The 18,491-nt window shown below is 36.9% G+C and overlaps 1 protein-coding gene across 1 annotated transcript; it reads left to right on the plus strand.

The window, feature by feature from the left end:
- The first annotated feature begins 207 nt into the window (after nt 1-207).
- On the plus strand, nt 208-17,988 carry LOC148071192 (dual specificity calcium/calmodulin-dependent 3',5'-cyclic nucleotide phosphodiesterase 1B-like). Its single transcript, XM_087801194.1, has 14 exons — nt 208-676; nt 3,620-3,733; nt 4,974-5,156; nt 6,651-6,717; nt 6,840-6,956; nt 8,088-8,228; nt 8,384-8,484; nt 9,911-10,036; nt 11,526-11,627; nt 11,697-11,817; nt 14,982-15,063; nt 15,147-15,264; nt 16,129-16,265; nt 17,811-17,988. Exons 1-14 carry the CDS (start codon nt 624-626, stop codon nt 17,912-17,914), a joined length of 1,566 nt encoding a protein of 521 aa, XP_087657320.1. The 5' UTR covers nt 208-623; the 3' UTR covers nt 17,915-17,988.
- The last annotated feature ends 503 nt before the right edge of the window (nt 17,989-18,491 follow it).

Consider the following 18,491-nt stretch of genomic DNA (forward strand, 5'->3'; position numbering starts at 1 on the left):
TTTAAATGGATTTCATTAAAACAACAAACACTATTTTCATTTAGAGACAGTATTCTTCACTTAATCTGCACCTTTCATGGAATAGATAAATAATAATAATTTAAAGAGAGGGACCCTCGCAGCAGGAGAGGAACCAGCTCCCCACCAGGGGGTTTGTTATGGGTGGCTCTGGAGGACAAGCTTTGTTTGTGTTTCATAGTCGGGGTGACTCTGGTGGGTTTCAGTGAAAGAAGTTCTCTGTGGTTCCCTGATTTGTGGCTGCGGTGGAAAATTCTCATTTGGGATTTGAGTACACACTGTTTGAAAGCCTCGCAGTCAACACTTCATCAGTGAGGTCAGCTCACTCACACTTCAGCGGGCGTACACATATACACAAACAATCTCTGACAAAGACGCTCACACACACTCACACACGCACACCGACAAAGTCTGGGTCTTGTTGGCCAATCAGAGGGAAGTGGAGTAGGTCCCACCAGAAGTGGGTGGGAGGGTTGGTTCAAACAGAAGTCTGTCTCCGGACACACAAGTTTGCGTTGGTGGTTTTTGGAACTTTTCTGCCTACTTCTTCTTCTAAATAATTTTGCCCCCTGTCGTATTTTTTTCCGTGCACACCTGAGTGTGGAATGGCTGAATTGTTGAGAATTCGTAAGAAGCGTCTCCAGATACCCATCTCTAGGTAAGACCTGCGGATGCTGATTAGTGTTGTTCATTATTTTAGTAATTCAAAAACCATCACAAATATTAAGTGTGTGCTGCAGAGTGACCTGGTTTAAAGCAACACAATTAAGACTCAAAAAGCTTCCTCTCCTTAAGTGCAGAAAGCAAAACAAAATTTGCATGGGAGTGTAGCAGTCATGCATGTACCTTGAGAGGAGTTCGCTTGAGGTTTGTTTACCACACTGCGTTAAAGTCTGCTTGGTTATGAAAAACAAAAACAGCGTTAATGAACACAGGCCTGCTTTTGAATTAAGTTTTTGTAAGACCATCAAAACTTTCAGTAAGAAGCCAAAAATCTCAATTTTCTGCTAATTATAGCATCTACTGACAGAGACGTGGAAAACCACAAATATTAATGTTGATATTATTTGTGTATAAACAGAGTATATCACTTTCTGTACTACTGTAATTTCCCCCATTTATAAGGGTTACTATTTTTTTTTTTTAATATATTTGGAATTAAACAACTGATTAACAAAAAAGTGCTTAGGTTGCATTTTAGCTCAACTGAAATAACTGACTCTTGTCTGTTGCTGTCGTCAGAGAATTGAAACCTACATTTGATTTAAAGATAACTAGCTTCCCCTTAAGTCTGTACCTAACTCCTTCCTTTCTGGGAGTTTTTTTTTTTCTTGAGAAGGCCCCCATGTTCAAATAAGATGAGATAAATCTCCATTCTTCCCACTTTGGGGAAATGAAAGAATGAGAAATGCCGATGATGTGCATTGGCTTCACTTTTTAAAAACAGATTCTCCCCTTCGTTCTTGACGGACTGATGAAGCTTCATGAAGCAGAGTCATGTTGTGTACAGGTCAGTAGGTGGCGCCATCAGTTTAAAAATGATGTGACCTTTCATGAGAACAGTTGTTCAAAACAAGGGAAAATAGTGCAGAGACCGCCATCTAGTGGACTCTGACAATAATGACACTGCTTCATGAAGCTTGAAAAAAAAAGGTAAGGCACTTGATGCTTGACACCATCGACAAAATTAATATTTTGATCTATCCAGAACTGTGATAGTTAAAACACAGACATTAATAAGTATTATATATTTAAAGTCTCTCCTGAGGTTCATGGATAAAATGACAAGTTATCAAATAAAGAGTTAGCTTGTAAAACATTGACTAAAACAGTACTATGGTATGGAGCTGTTGCGGTGAAGCTCAACTTAAAGGTCAACTAATGTGTTGATTTGAGTGTGTCTTAAACTGATCTAGGACCTCTATTGTATCAGTATGTGTCTGTTTGTACAAAACTCTCTTTTAATAAAGTTTATTTTACATTATAAAATTTTCTTAAGCCCGCCCACTGAAAACACTTAGTTTTTTCTTGAGATTAACTGAACATAAGCAACCACTCTGCTGTGATTGGTTAAACATTGAGGTTTGTCTCCGCGCGTCACCAATAACCAGAAGTCTCCACCTCCAATGGACTCGTTTTATAAACAAAGAGGGGCATAGTTATTATGTCATAATGGATTCTGCTCTCATAACCTCTCGTTCACCAACATTTCAGACGGAGGAGAACTTTATAAAGTAATCAGTTCAAAGAATGGTCATGATGAGAGTTTTACCGCATCTTGGAGAGGAAGACTTCAACATTTAAAACATATGGGAAAGTTGGGTTTTTACATTAGTTGCCCTTTAATAAATGTTCTATAGAGCGACCACTGGGATACAGAATCTCTTTAACAACCTTTAAAATAAGCATATTCAACTTGAACTGAACATGAACTGAAAATACCTACAAATCTAGAACCTTTGGTGTTTAGGGTGAAACGGGGCATCAACATATTGTTGTTTTATTGGGCAGGAATAAGTTTCAAGACGGATCTGATCTTGACACATGAAGTGGATTCTTCTTCAAGCCACTATCCCAAAAAGCATTTGTATCAAAACTGGAGACACTCGCATCATAAAATATTTATGGAAACTGTAAACTCGACAAGTCTTGACACTCTTCTTGTCGAAGAGTGTCGGTGATGAAAGGAAGGATCGTTTCTCTCTTAAAAGACTGTTGATTGGCAAAAAAGAGAGGAACTCATCAGCTAGCAAGCGTTTTAAGAAGAAGTTTTGATTGCTCTTGGCAGCGTGATAAACACTTGAAAAAAAAGCTTTGAGCGTCACATCTGCAGTTTTTCGTCTCCATGGAGCAGCCGAACGGAATCTGATGGCAGTCGTTGCAGTCACGGCTCATTAGAGGAAAAAAGGTTGAAAAATAAAAACTAAGTGACAGGGATTCAAGTCAAATCAGAGTATGACACATGATAGAAGTCACTAACACTCATGTGAAGAGGAAACACTGGGCTCAAATACATGCAGTCCCTTATTTAAGATTTCAAACAGAGATTAAGCAACATCATTGTCCGCTACCTCACAGTCAACTTGAACAAAAAAAGTGTGTTACATAAGACGTTAACCCTGGGAAGATTTCCCCACACATGGAAACATTGGCAGCGACGATGCCATTTTGGCTCTGGTTGGCCCTCATTGGACTTGGATTTGGCATTTAGATCATTTCCAAGTTACTTCAGAAAGAAGAAGCTGCCCTTCCCTCACAGAAACACAGAGAATCAGTCTTCAAAGTGAGACAATCAACATTATTTACGGTGACATTTGCTCTCTGGCCGGAGATATGATATGGTTTAATGGGCTTAACATCAAATCAGTTATCCGATAATTCTGTGTTGGACATTCAGGAAATGTGGGAATGTCTTTGGTAAGAATGATTGAAAGTAGATTATATAATTCTCAAGAATTGAATTACCACTGAAGTGCCTTTAATCAATTTTAAAGTAATGTACATTAAGTTTATGTAAATTTTTTAAAGCTCATGATGTGGATCTGACACGAGAGGAGAGATAAAATGACAGCAACCGATGTGTTTGTTTCTCCTCTGCCAGGCTCAGGAGCATGTTGCAGCAGCTGGAGGAGAGAGATGTGGATTTGGAAGAAATAAAGAGGAATCTGGACCTGACAGCTTCATTGCTGGAGGCGCTGTATCTCGATGGAACAAGGTAGAAAACTCTGATCAATATAATTTGTTACTTGTGTGTACTGATGTAGGTCAGCAGCTTTTTGGAGTCAGTTATGTGTGAGAATTATTGTCTTATTTGTCAAAACTACACAACTTTATATGGGTTTTTATAAGTCAACAAAAGGAAAAAAAAAACATTTGATATGAACCTTTTTCAAATAGTGTGGCAGCGATGCCAGTGGAGGCATGTTTGACTCAAGGAGACCATTTATTAATGCTTGTGATGGTCTGATGAAGCTTCTTGAAGCAGTGTTGTGTTATTTTGAGGTCAGTAGGTGGCGCCATCAGTTTAAAAATGATGGCGTGAAGATGTTTCATCAAAACAGTTGTTCAAAAGAAAGGAAAACAGTCCAAATACCGCCATCTAGGGGACTCTGAAAATAATGACACCGCTTCATGAAGCTTCATCCCCACTACTGAGTATTACTTCAGTAAACGAGCGGTGTTAGCATGGTATACCAAATCATTAATCCTGGCTACATCATTTTTTATTTACAAATCAGTCATTTTCTGTCCTCATGCGTTAATGTTGTTTATCTAATGAATCTATTATTGAGTTTATTTATTTACTTTTTTCAGACTTGAGTTACTTCAAATGTTTTGCTGTTAAAAATTGACGTTTTTATGTTTTCTTCTTTTGTTTTCTTAATAAAGAACTTAACAATAGTATAGAGTAATGATTCTTTTTAGTTGCATCTTTAACTTTTGAAGTGTGACCTATGAGCCCAGCTGGATAATAACAAAGTAAAACAACTTTGTGACAGAAAAGTTTTACATTTTGTTGTTTTTTTAACATTATTATATGGTATTTGCAATTGTACTGCATAACTCCACTTCCACTTACTTACAGACTGAAAAATGTATAATAATAAGAACATGTTGGCAACCAGGTGCCAGGAGTAGAACTTAATTAAATACGATGATTATGACATGATTCAATTATTGAGGTTTTCTTTCTTCTTTAGTCTTACTTAAGACCAAGATTGTCAACGATAATCTTGTTTTTTTTGTTAGCTCATCTTAAACAGTTTTATAGCTGACTTTGTCAACATGAACATTTATCTACTTTCATTTGAGCCGGCCATCAGGTGGACCACATCAAATGAGGCACTGGGCCTTAAGCTTGACTACCATGGTTCAGTCCAAATGTTTTAATGACACATATTTTCAAAGCATCAACGAACAAGATGAAGTCTGTCTTTTTTCACTGAATGTCTCAGACAGTGTTTGGAGTCGGAGGACGACCTTCAGCAACTGCAGGCTGATGGCGTCCCCTCAGAGGTCACCGATTGGCTGGCTTCGACTTTCACACAGAGGGTTCGCCGTCCGGTGCGACGTCCGGACGAGAAACCCAAGTTCCGCAGCATCGTGCACGCAGTTCAGGCCGGTATCTTTGTAGAAAGGTATGATCTTTTTTTTTTGAAAACATGAGTTCTAGTTTGCCTTATTAGAATGAAAAACTCAAATCATTACATAAAATGAAGAGGTACCACAAATATTTTTGATTTTTGGTAGCCTGTATAATGATATATTTATACCAACCGGGTGTGATTCATTACCTTTTTACCACTTGAAATTTCATTGATATCAGTGAGTTCAATCCTCCAGCAGGCGTCGAGAGTGTTATTGAACTTCATGTCAAAGAAGCGTTGTTCAAGCCCTCTTGACGGACAGTGATGACACCTTCAATACCTTCCTTGTTCATTCGTTCTCCTGCATACGTTAAAGATCCAAGTCAAGCCCGAAGGTAGCGAACCATTTGAAGAAGAAGCGACAGATGTTCAAATTAACGTGCTTGGACCACAACATACAATAATAAATCCATGGAGGGAAAAAATTGAATTCAGGTTCAGTAGGTACAGCATGTAGTATTGAACCCATCGATACATCGGAACATAAAGTAAATAATACATTCAAAAATATAACAGCACTGTATTTTAAAAAAAAATAAGGATAGTTGAGCTGTAATAATGTAAAAATACACTCATAAAAAGCTTATTTAAAACACATTGGAAATTATTTGTACTTAATATTATATGTATTAATATTGTATGGCTGTGATTCACTAATATTTTTAGCGTATAAAACATCCTTGCCAATCGAACAGCAGGGGGCGGATTTCTCTTACACAACATTGAGCAAAGAAGATTTGTTTGAGTTTCTGAAATCGAGATGGTAATTCAGGAACTCCACCAAAATTGAAACATTTGTTGTTTCTCACATTATCTTCTTTTACTGAAGATTCTCTTCCAATATTTTCCTCAATTTTTTTAAGGTAGATAACGGCACCTGGAATATAACCTCCTTGGAGGAGGTAATTTAGCAGACTTTAAGAAAACAGCTGCACTAGCTTAAATGACAATTGAGTTTAAAAGACTAAAGAATGATGGATGGACTGAATAGACGCTTGTCAGCCTCATCTAGTGCCACGTACGCCTCTGATGGATGAATCTATATTTGCTGCTGCACACCACGCGTGTGGAGGAATAGAAGCGTCATGAGAGTCTGCGACTGCATCATCTGGATCTGAAGAGACGTGACTGAGATTGATGAAGGTTCCTCTGGGAGAGTTGCTTCTCCACATGTGATTTCTTCTTCGTTGCTCTGCAATTTTTGATCAAATTGCCTCCCTTTTTTCTTCTTCTGACTATTCTGACGTTTCCTGTGTGTAGCTAGTTCCTAAAGTATCCTTCAGTTTGACTCAAGCTCATAGTTCCAGAGAATCATGGGCAGCTGCTCCAAGCCTGGGAAACTGAGGCCTTCTTCTTGAAAACATCCTTCCAGAGGGGGACAGAGCCTTCAGAGGATTTATATAAACAGCTCCTAACACGACTTTGCTGCACATTCTCAGCATTTGACCTTTGGCTGAACTCAACGTAAACATTTCATTATTCCAGGATGTTCAAGCGGGCCTACACCGCTGCCATGCCAGACCAACCTGAGGCGGTGTTAACCTGCCTGAGGGTGAGTTGACACCGGCAGTTAATCTCATCTTGTGTTGACGCAATAAATCAGTCATAGAAAAATAAAAGTTCACCAGCCTCACTCTCTCTCTTTCTCTCTCTCTTTCTCTCTCTGTGGTCTAGGATGTTGACCGCTGGAGCTTCGACGTGTTCGCCCTGAATTCAGCCAGCTCCGACCACGCACTTCAAACGCTTTTCTTCGAACTGATCACCAGATACGAGCTCAACAGTCGCTTTAAGGTCGCGCAGCTCAGAGCTTTAGTCAAAGAGCCGGGGCGGGCTAACATCTAAAGATAAAGAAATGCATTAATGTGCTAGGAATGTTAAAGAAAAGATTATAAGGATATTAAAAAGAGTGATAATGCAATGGAATTGTTAAGCATAGAGTAAAAGTCTAAAAGTGAATTCATTGCCTATTATTAATTTTTAGAAGGAATTAATTTAGGTTTATCATAGACGAACAATGGACAAATCATGTAAATATGATAAATGGAATGATTTTTTATGCTTATTCAGCACCCAAAGCGCTATACATTAAGTTATGCATTCACCCATTTACACACACTATCACTCACTGATGGGAGTAGGCTGCGACTCCAACTGAACCCGCAGGACCAATCAGGGAAAAGTGTCTTCCTCAAGGACACAACGCCACAATCTCGTCCAGAGCCGGGGAATAAACCTGCAACTTCTCAGACAACTTTACTATCTGAGCTATAAGCTTTGATTTCTCCATCCATTCATTTTCTACTGCTTTTACAAGGTCGCGGGAGAGCAGCAAAGAGGTCCAAACTTTCCTCTCCTTAGGAAAACTCTTCCAGCTCTTCTGGAAGATAGCAGAGGAATACCAGACCAGACAGGAGATGTAAACTCTCCTACACGTCTTAAAACTTCATTCAAAATATATATTTTTCTACCTAAGACACAGGAAATACTAATTTCAGCTTCATGAAGCTTCATCAGACCATCACTAGGAATAAGAAGTATAATAATCAATACTCTTACAAGACAAGTCAATTCCTAACATAACCTCAATCATAAAAATTAACAAGGATTATTTCTAAAATCTAATCAAAAACTTTGTTTTATTGATTTGTCACTTGTTAGCAATGTTCACTTGCACCGGAAATGTATTTTTTCAATACCATAGTTGAAATTTAAAAAAGCTGAAAATGTGATTCAAGAAACGTGTAACATAGAATCAGTATAAGTAGGTATCGAACATAACAAAAATAATCTTTAAAAAATGTTTGGTTTAGTTCATATTCATGTTGTTATAAATGGAACTTTTAATAAATAACTGATTTATCTATTGGGTTTTCCAACACAAAAATAATTGGATTCAAACTTTGCCTTTTTTTTCTGCTGCAGATCCCGATATCGTGCCTGACAGAGTTCTTGTCTGCTGTGGAGAGAGGATATCGCAAACACAACAACCCGTATCACAACCACATCCATGCAGCCGACGTGACTCAGACGCTGCATTGCCTACTCCTGCGCTCGGGTCTTGTGGTACTTTCCACTTTCCATCTTCTGCTGATTATGTTTTGAAACATCTAATGTTGTTTTTACCCTCCACACGAATAGTCTGATTTACTCTGCTTGATCATTTCAAGATCAGAAACATCTCTTTTTTGAGTGAAGGTCGTCTGTGTTGTGTTCCGCAGCACTGGCTAACAGAACTGGAGGTGCTGGCGTCTTTATTTGCAGCAGCCATCCACGACTATGAACACACTGGAACCACAAATAACTTCCACATCCACACTAAGTAGGTGTATTACATCAGTTCTCAAGCTAAATCTGTCACCTCTTGATGTGGAGAAAATAGAAATGTGAAAATATCTGTTGTGTAAAGTGAGGGGGAGACGACATATATTTTCAGAGAGAACATTGTGTTGTGAGAAAAGTACAGGCATGGAATACTTTTGATTAAATTTTCTACTAAGAAGATGCTATTATAACAACAACAACAAGATGGAAAAAAAACTGACACCAAAAGAAAGACAAAAATAAAGATAAATATTTTTTCAGGAGAGGCTAAGTTAATAAAAACATGCAAACATTAATAATATAAAAACAAAATAATAATTATTACAACAACGATAATTATAATAATATACAATAATAACAACAATAATAATAAACTATACCAGTGGGATGTGGATCTTAGAAGCATTTATTTTTGGTTACGCAATAATGCAGATATTTTATTTAGCAATATTCTGATTGATTTTACATTAATAAAAAATAAACCAGGAATAATATTACTATAATTGCTGGTAAAAGGCACATAAAGAAATGGATGTTTAAAGGTAAACATTTACAAACAACTGTTTTGAATTATGTCTAAAACATGAAGTACATAACAGATTAATTTAAAATGGGAAAGTGTTTGTTGATTTAAAATATGCAGCATATAATAATATATAATTATTTTTTAGAGATTTATTTTTCTATTTTTACTGTGTTTTATAATTTACTAGGTGTTCTTCTTTAACCCTTGTGTTATCTATGGGTCAAAGTGACCCGGATGCCTAAAAAAAAATGTATTTCTGAAAGTCAGGAAGGTCGTTCACTTTGATCCAGACACAACACAAGCGATATCACAAACACATTTGTTCTCAGGTCTTCATGTCACCTTGACCCTGAGATTACACAATGTTAATAGGGGGAAAACTTCTAAAGATGCCAAAATGTATTTTACTGTAGCTGAGAAATTATTATTTAAATAAATAAATGTAGCTACGATTGGCTCAGGAACAAAATATGTTATAGGATAAACCTTTATTAATACAACAGTGATTTTGTGTCTTATATAAATTAGTACTTAAATGTTGTTATGACTTTTCTATGTTCAAATGAACCAGACCAACGTATATAACTTTTTTTTATAACTCGAAACTCCTTTTGATCCTGAGTATGTAGTTGGGAAAAAAATGGTGATTGACAAACGAGTGAATTAACCTGTGAAAGTCATTAATCCTCACAAGAAGCTTTTACTCTCGCTCTCTTCATTATCCACTAAGTGTGGGAGTCCAAATTGCTCTCTGTGGACCACAGCATTATCTTCCCCTCATCGCAACCTCTCGTGCCACAGCACTAATCCACTCACGGACCCGTAAAAACCTGCTCACCCATCTGTGTCCGTTCATTATCTCCTACAACGTTGTGTCGTCTGCCTCTTTTTTTTTTAGGTCCGACTTTGCACTGACTTACAACGACAGGGCGGTCCAGGAGAGTCACCATCTGAGCGCAGCGTTCCGACTGTTGCAGGACGAACGGATGAACATCTTCGTTAATTTGACACGGGAGGAGTGGATGTAGGATTGATCGTCCATTAGTCGCTAGAAAGTCTCTTGTCTGCAGTAATTTAGAGACGACAGTCACCCAGTCAAAGAGCTACATCGATGAGGCTTCATGAAACAGTACAATAACACAGTGTCTTTATTTTGAAAGGCGGCTTCGTTTGAGAATGACAAATGGTTTCATTAAGTTGTTAGATCAGAGCCAAAGATACTAAAGCAGAGAGTGACACCTAGTGGCCTTTCAAACTGAAGACACTGTATCATGATGCTTCATCAGCTGTTTAATGAGGCCTCATCAACACATCACTGTAGTTCATTACTAGCAATGGTGCTATTTATAAGTATACTAGAAATACTCATGTAAAATGTGATATTGCTTTAAATTGTAATAACTGGTGAAAGGTTTGTGAGGCATCATGATACAGCATCAACAATATCTTGATACATTATAAAACAGTTTGAAAGACCACTAAATGGCAAACAATGCCAGGTTTAATTGAATTAGTAGATTAAAGCAGAAGACTATGAAGCAGAAAGTGCCATCTAGTGGTCTTAAAAAATGAAGACACTGTATCATGATACACTTGATGATGCATCATGATTGTGCTTGGCCTCATCAATGGCTCTAATCGACTAATTCAATAAAAGCTGGGATCATTTTCAAACTTACTGTATCATAATGTATCATAATATGGTTCATGCTAGTGATGCGCTGATGAAGCTTCATGAAGCAGTGTCATGTTGTTCAGAGGTCAGTAGGTGGCGCCATCAGTTTAAAAATGATGTGATGTTTCATTAGAACAGTTGTTCATAACATAAGAAAAATAGTGCAGAGACTGCCATCTAGTGGAGTCTGAAAATTATGACACTGCTTCATGAAGTTGATGCTGTATCATGATGCCTCACCAACCCTTTATTACTGCCTAGTATGCTGCTTTAACAGTTGTTGCGAAAAAATAGTTTAGGCACAATGACAAGATGTATTATGACAGTTTTGCTGGGAGAAAAAAATTATAATAAGAAAAAAACAGTACAGTTAATTATAGGAGGGAAGAGTATTTGGGGTTTTCATGTCTCATCATACATAATTATTGTATATTAAATTGGAAAAAATAATCCCTGTTAGAAACTTGGCTCAAAATATCTATCAATTTGTTTATTTATCATTTTATTATCATTTGGTCGGAAATGTGTTTTCTCAGGTCCATTGAATTCAGAAAAACTCATTAAAAAAGCGTAGTGTTATCTTGAACAAAATACTATTTTTGTTTTTCAATACTTTTCGTCTAAGGAATGATTCCTCTGTTAAAACTATACACAATATCTGTATGTTAAATAGGACTTAAGGTGACCTTTATAAGGTATAACTGTCAGCCGGGAAGGACTGAAGCAATCAGTGTTACTGTGAAATCAATGTCCATAATTGCATTGGTTCAGTCCGGCTGTCACTTTTAATCGGCCCAATTTCCCGTGATTATCGGAGGTCAACTGTGTTTCCTCTCAGGGAGCTGCGCTCGCTGGTCATAGAGATGGTGTTATCCACGGACATGTCCTCGCACCTGCTCCAGGTGAAAGCCATGAAGTCGTGTCTGCAGCAGCAAGAGCGGTAACAGTCGAGTGTTTAACCACAGATATGAGCAGAAGGTTGAAGGTGTTTGTTTGTCTCGTTGGACAGGATTGAGAAATCAAAAGCTTTGTCTCTGTTACTGCACACAGCCGACATCAGTCACCCCTCCAAACCCTGGACTCTGCACTCTCAGTGGACCAGAGCTCTTATGGAGGAGTTTTTCAGGCAGGTAGGAGATTTATTTTTAAAATAAACTAATGGAAAGAACGAACGCAATTAAGGGTTTTAAACTTTAAAAGTCAACATCTCACCCATGCTGGTTTGAAACCTGGGATGTTGTTTTCACACACATAACATGTTGCACAGTGGAATATGTTGGGTTTAAAAAATTAATCTAGAGTATTTTTAGATTTGGTTCATCTCTCTGTAAACTAAAAAACGTCGAACTAAAATAAAGTTAAAGATCAACTAATATAAAAACCCAACTATCCTGACTCACCCAAACGTTGAAGTCTTCCTCTCCAAGTTGCATTAATGACCATGTTTTGAACTTATTACTTTATAAAGTTCTCCCCCGTCTGAAATCCCAGCGAACAAGAGGTTACAAAAAGGGGAGTATATTATGAAGTAATAATGGTTTCACTCCTCCTCCAGCCAGCTGTAATCGCAACCACTTTGTTTATACAATGAGGTGGAGACTACAGAGATTAATGAGGTGTAGTGACAATATTTAATCTCAAGGAAAAAATGTTTTCAGTGGGCGGGGCTTAAGTACATTTTCTAATGTAAATATTTCAATTAAAAACAGAGTTTTTTACAAACAGACACATACTGATGACTACAATAGAGGTCCAAGATCATGAGGTATAAATATATATATACGTTGTATGTATATATAAATATATATATATATATATATATATATATATATATATATATATATAATCATAAGATTAACATTGTTTTATTAAACGATTCACTCGCTAAAAATTCATTAATTTGACTCATAATTAAAGTGTTTTTATAAGTAATCATTTTTGTCAGCAGTTCATTAGTTCATTCGTTGTCATTTCACGTGGGCAGTTAATCACAAAATGCCCAGTAGGATGATTATGTAGTACAATTACTACACCATTGTTGAAAAAAAATCAGTGGCAGCTTGTCAACAGAATTGTTCTCTCTGTTATTACATCCATTATTGTTTTGACTCAGCATTGAAGTGAGTGACAGGGATTTAGATAATGTGGCGGAGCAGAGGGTAGAAACGTGTCAGGAGTCACAATGGAAGGATTAGACTCCAAATACTGTACAAAACTAGTATTTCTTTATAATACACATCATGGTAATGATCTGTACTTTTATGCTGTTACTTTTTCCCATGGCATTGTGTTACATAAAGAGTATTTAGATGTTATACACAAGTACAGATCAGTTCATCAAGAAAGCGACTTGGGGTTAAACTCCGACATACTTTGAGGGAATCAATCCAATAATTCCAATAATGGTGATAGATTTGAGTGCTTGCAGGTTCAATTGGTTTGGTGTGTGTTTGTGCTCTGCAATGTCTCCGGAGTCAGGCATTTGTTACAAAATATCTAGTGGGATTGCACCATTACCGCGTTCTTGTTAGTGATGCCAACGAATAAATGCATGTCAGGTGTTTCTTTTATTGTAGAAATGTGCCTCTGGTGAAAAATGTGTTTTTGATTGCTTGGGTATGAAACTCAACACCTTTTTGTAATCACAAGGATTTGACTTCTTGACAACATAATTGCTTTTTTTCTTGTAGTTCTTTTGGGATTATTTTTCTGTCACACGGTTCAACAAGATAAGAGAGGTTCGGAAAAATGCTGGAGCAAATTCGCATGCCGGCATTAGTACAAATGGAAACTTGAGTGGAAGATTTTCTCATCGTCTCTTAAGGACTTGTTTCAGCTGATTAATACTTGAAGCTTAGTGTTTGTCCCATGAATTTGGTTTCTTTGTGTAGAAATGGATAAAAGTACACATTAGTCGACTAGATAGAGAGTAGGGATTTGCTGGTGAAGCTTCATGAAGCAGTGTCATGTTGTTCAGAGGTCAGTAGGTGGCGCCATCAGTTTAAAAACGATGTGATGTTTCATTAGAACAGTTGTTCAAAACAAAAGGAAATAGTGCAGAGACCACCATCTAGTGGCCACTTAAAATAATGACAGTGCTTCATGAAGCTTCATCACACCATCAGTACTAACAACTAGAAGCCGGTGAAGACCAAGGAACATCTGAGGAAAGTATATCTCCTGGTTATCCAAAAGGTTTCTCTGGAGAAGTTTTCTTAAAGGTCCATGACTCATTATTTCGACCCGTCCAGATATTGGCAGATGGTTTCTAAAATATGCACTTGAGTTAAAGTAAAGAAGAAACATCAGAAGGTATATTGATGATAGAAAAACCCACGGAAAGCTGCTCCAGTTGAAAAGTAACTTTGAGGTTGATTTATGTATTTTTTAAAACATCAAATCTGGGCCAGATCTTGCAACGCTTCAGCAGTGCCAGAGAAGTTTGTTTGCTGCTGCAGAAAATCATGAGAGGCTGATGGAAGATTTTCTATCTTCACGTTCGATGAGGGTTCTGCTCAAGGATTGAAGAGGACTGTTAAAAAAATATATTGTCATTCCGAGGCCACATCTGTTACTGGCTGTATCATCTTCTTAGCTAATCCATTGTCTTCTCTCTGTGCCCTGAGAAAACCCCTTGGAATATTTTAAACAGATGCTCAAACCAACTCAGTCACTTCTGAAAATGAAAAAAACAAACACATCAAGTATCTGTGAACGAAGCAGCAGATTCCACAACATTGCAATTACAATGCTGTGACCCTAGGGGGTGTTAGAAACAATCTTTTCAAACTTATTTAATTAAAACTGGTTCTGATATAAGCGATTTTGTATAATTTTATTTGTGTCATTTCCCCTGATAAATGTTTTGTGATACAATACAATATTTTTCAACATACAATACAAAAATCAAGAAATGTCCATAAAAATACAATCATGACGGTGATATGCAGCAGCTCTCAATATACATGAAAACTCGCCTGGCAGCACAAAATAAAATTGACGGGGAAATGTTATGGAAACATTAAATGTTTTTAATGTTCAGAGTTTTCGAAAAAAGAATGACAATTCTTACATACTTTCTTTTTTTGTTAAATTAAAACACATCTGAGGAAAAAAATCACAATCTTCAGTTCAGGTCTTGCTTTAGAATCTCCCTTGTATGATTCCTTCAACTCTGTATAGTTCCATACATTCCTCCATACAGAAAAGTCTAAAGCCTTTTGAAAGTTATTTCCAGATGACGTGTAGGATGAACTTTAAGATGTCTTCTCTGTCTGCTTCTTTTCATGGTGAGGGTGATAGAGAAGCGGAGCTCGGACTGCCCTTCTCGCCGCTGTGTGATCGAAAAACCACCCTCGTCGCTGAGTCACAAATCGGTGAGATTCCTCGGAGAATCCGCTCCCGATAATCTTCTGTATCTACCGATGAAAAGCTATGATGATGTATTTGTTTCTGGCAGGTTTCATCGACTTCATTGTTTATCCCACATTTTCTCTACTGACCGACATGGCGGAGAAGATAGTGATCCCTCTGGTGGAGGAGAACCCTGGACAACCGGACCCCTGTAACAGACACAGGTACTGTCATGGTTTTGATAAGATAAGAAGATGGATCCTCAATCTTTAGCATGGCTCATTCCTATTGGTCCTCCAGGGACATCCCACCCTTTAACTGATCAAGTCTCTCCAAAGAAAACTCTTATAATATGAAACATGATGATATAAAACATATAAAATACTTCACCTTACACCTAGTTACCCCATTCCTCACTTCCGCAGCAACTATTTCTGGCACCATTTATCGACAGAATAACGGACATGAAGTTATTTCCCCTGCTGGAGTGATGTTATTGTTTTCTCTGCATCGTAGTTTTCCGAGTGAGCCTTTTTTTATCTTGTAGTGTGTGAAAGTATGGAGCCTCTAAGGGGACATGGAAGGGGAAAAAAAAAAGTATTTTAGAACTTCTCGAGATCTTTTCAAACTTCTCAACGTTTTTTTTTTTTTCCCTCAATGCCCTCTAGGGTAAGGGGTGTCAAACTGGTCCAGAAAAAGGGTCCGAGACGGTGCAGGTTTTTGTTCCAACCAATCAAGCACCCATGAGTTAACCAATCAGGTGTCGGCTTAAACAAGCAACACCTGACAAACAATCAACTGATTACTGTCTTCAGACGCCTGATTGGTTCAACTATATGTGTTTGACTGGTTGGATCGAAAACCTGCACCGTCTCGGCCCTTTTCTGGACCAGTTTGACAACCTGTGTCTTAGGGGCTCTGTATGAAAGAAATGAATGTCAGGAAGTGAGAAAAATATTGTCATGTATGAGTCATTGTGTACGATCTGGACATGTAGACTAGACAGAAAATATACGATAAACTCCTCAAAATATCCCAGACTGTTGAGAATGTTCCTCAGAAATACCTGGACTACTGTGTGTCTGCAGTAACGTTTGGAAGGAGAGCTCCCGAGGTCTCCAGTGGAGTCTGGCCCACATCACAGCTGAGCTGGTCAGCTTCAGATCCACTTGGACTCGAATCACCGACGACAACAAACTCAAATGGAAGGAGAGCGGATCCAACGGTTGGTGTTCCTTATCATGGTCACATGACACTGTCCGAGCTTATGGACGTGCGGACTGTGATACATTGATCTGTGGGCGGGTTATATACACATGTGAATAGAGCGCTGACGTATATTTTATGATGGATTTATACTATATTTGACCTGGAAATACTTAAGAATCTCTGAAACAAGTAACCAAACTCTTACGTTTTAGGTTAGGTTAGGTAGAACTTTATTGTTGTTGTTGTACTCTTTATATACTCTAACAAATGAACGAGCCCTGGAACACTTAAAAAAAACTATTGAAGCACATTTACAAACTATTGAGACCCACTTACAAACCACAACAAAAAGATGTTTAAACTCTAAAAGGGATGAGCAAAATCTGAAAGCAATTAAAAAAAATCTTTAAAAATGAGCAAACTCTTAAACACATTTTCAAACCCTTAAAACATATGAAACTACAATCCAAAAACATTTTTAAACTATTGAAAGACATTTACAAAAATTAAAACAAATTTATAAACTCTGTAACAAATTGAAACTAATTTTGAAAACTCTTAACCCTTGTCTCCGGGTCACCTTGACCCACAGACTGCACAAGGGTTAAACAAATTGACCCAATCTATAACAAATGTACTAATTATTAAAACAAATTTACAAAATATTAAACACATTTACAAACTACTGAAACACCATTATCAAAATATTGAAACACATTTACAAATTATTAATACACATTAACAAATTGTTGAAACACATTTACAAATTATTAAAAAAACATTCACTAATAGGGTTGTAACGATACCAAAATTTCAGTAGTTGATACCAATACCAGTTGATTTTTTTATACTCTTATACTTTTTCAATACCATGGTTAAGAAGTAGCCTTTGTGGTGAGGGTAAAATATTTTCTATATAGAAGCAAAATTAAACAAAACATATTATACATTTAAACAGTGTTATAATAAATTAACAAAACATTCAACTATCAAATTTACAAACTATTCAAAAACAAATGTACAAACTATTTAAACTCTGAAACTAATTTAGAAACAATTGAAACACATTTACAAACTGTGAAACAAAGTCACTATTTAAACAAATTTAAAAGAAGAAGAACTGCTCAATCAATTTTAGAAACTGTAACACACACAACTATTGAATCAAATTTACAAACTATTATAAATAATTTACAAACGTTTTAAACTAATTTACAAATTATTTGAAACATCTTTACAAACAATTTAAACGTATTCACAGGCTATTGAAATTCATCATTATACTGTGGAACATTCATTTGAGTGTAATGGCCAGACTCGTGAGCGATAAATGTATATCAGGGGCTGGATCTTCAATCTCTTGAGAAACCATGATGAGCTCCAGCCTCGTGACTGATGAGGCAGAAATGGAGCCGGTCTGCTCAACGACTGCTATTAAAGAGTGATCTCATGCCATGACGATTTACTGATACAAATACAATTTCCTTTTTAAGCTGAGCAGGATTTTCCAGAGCCTTTTCCAAATTTTCAATTTTCTTTTTTTCAAATATATATCTTACAGGATTCTCTGATCCCAGCACGACGAAAGAGCCCAGATCCAGACAGGAGGAGGCGTCGGAAAAAAACCCGGCGAGACGCCAGGAGAGTCACAAAGCTTTAGATTAATATGGTCTATAGAGTATTAAGAGATAAGATAAGTGAGATAATCTTCCTAAGGTAAGATGCAGTCATATCTTATACAGTATTTCAATGTAGCGTAAACATGCTGGTCATGTGTCGTTTATTTAAAGCAACTATTTTCTTGTAAATGTATGAAATTCATTCATTAAACTAATTTTAATCCAACCTTCTTGTCTTTACTCTTATCAGTTTACCAAAGATGGATTTGAACAGACAACCTTGATTCCATGAGACACAAACCCCAACATTTATTCTGTAGTCAAGACTATATTTACCTCTGCCAAGGAGATTTTGCCAGCGTTTGTCTGCCAGCTTTTTTATTTTGGCTGAGTGCGACGTTTTTGAATGAAACTAGCAACTGAAGTGTCGCTGAACTCATCGTAATTTAACAATCAATGATACTGGGATATTTTAAATGCTTTAAATGGGTAATTATAGAGAAACAATGATAGAATTAGAGTTAATTATTTTTTTTGTTTTTTTTATTATGCCGAATTTAATGTAGTGTCGCTAACATTTATTATTTTATTGCATTTTATTCATTTTATTAATCTTATTCAAT

This window comes from Callionymus lyra, chromosome 10 (assembly GCF_982586985.1).
Source record: "Callionymus lyra chromosome 10, fCalLyr1.hap1.1, whole genome shotgun sequence".
Lineage (NCBI taxonomy): Eukaryota > Metazoa > Chordata > Actinopteri > Syngnathiformes > Callionymidae > Callionymus > Callionymus lyra.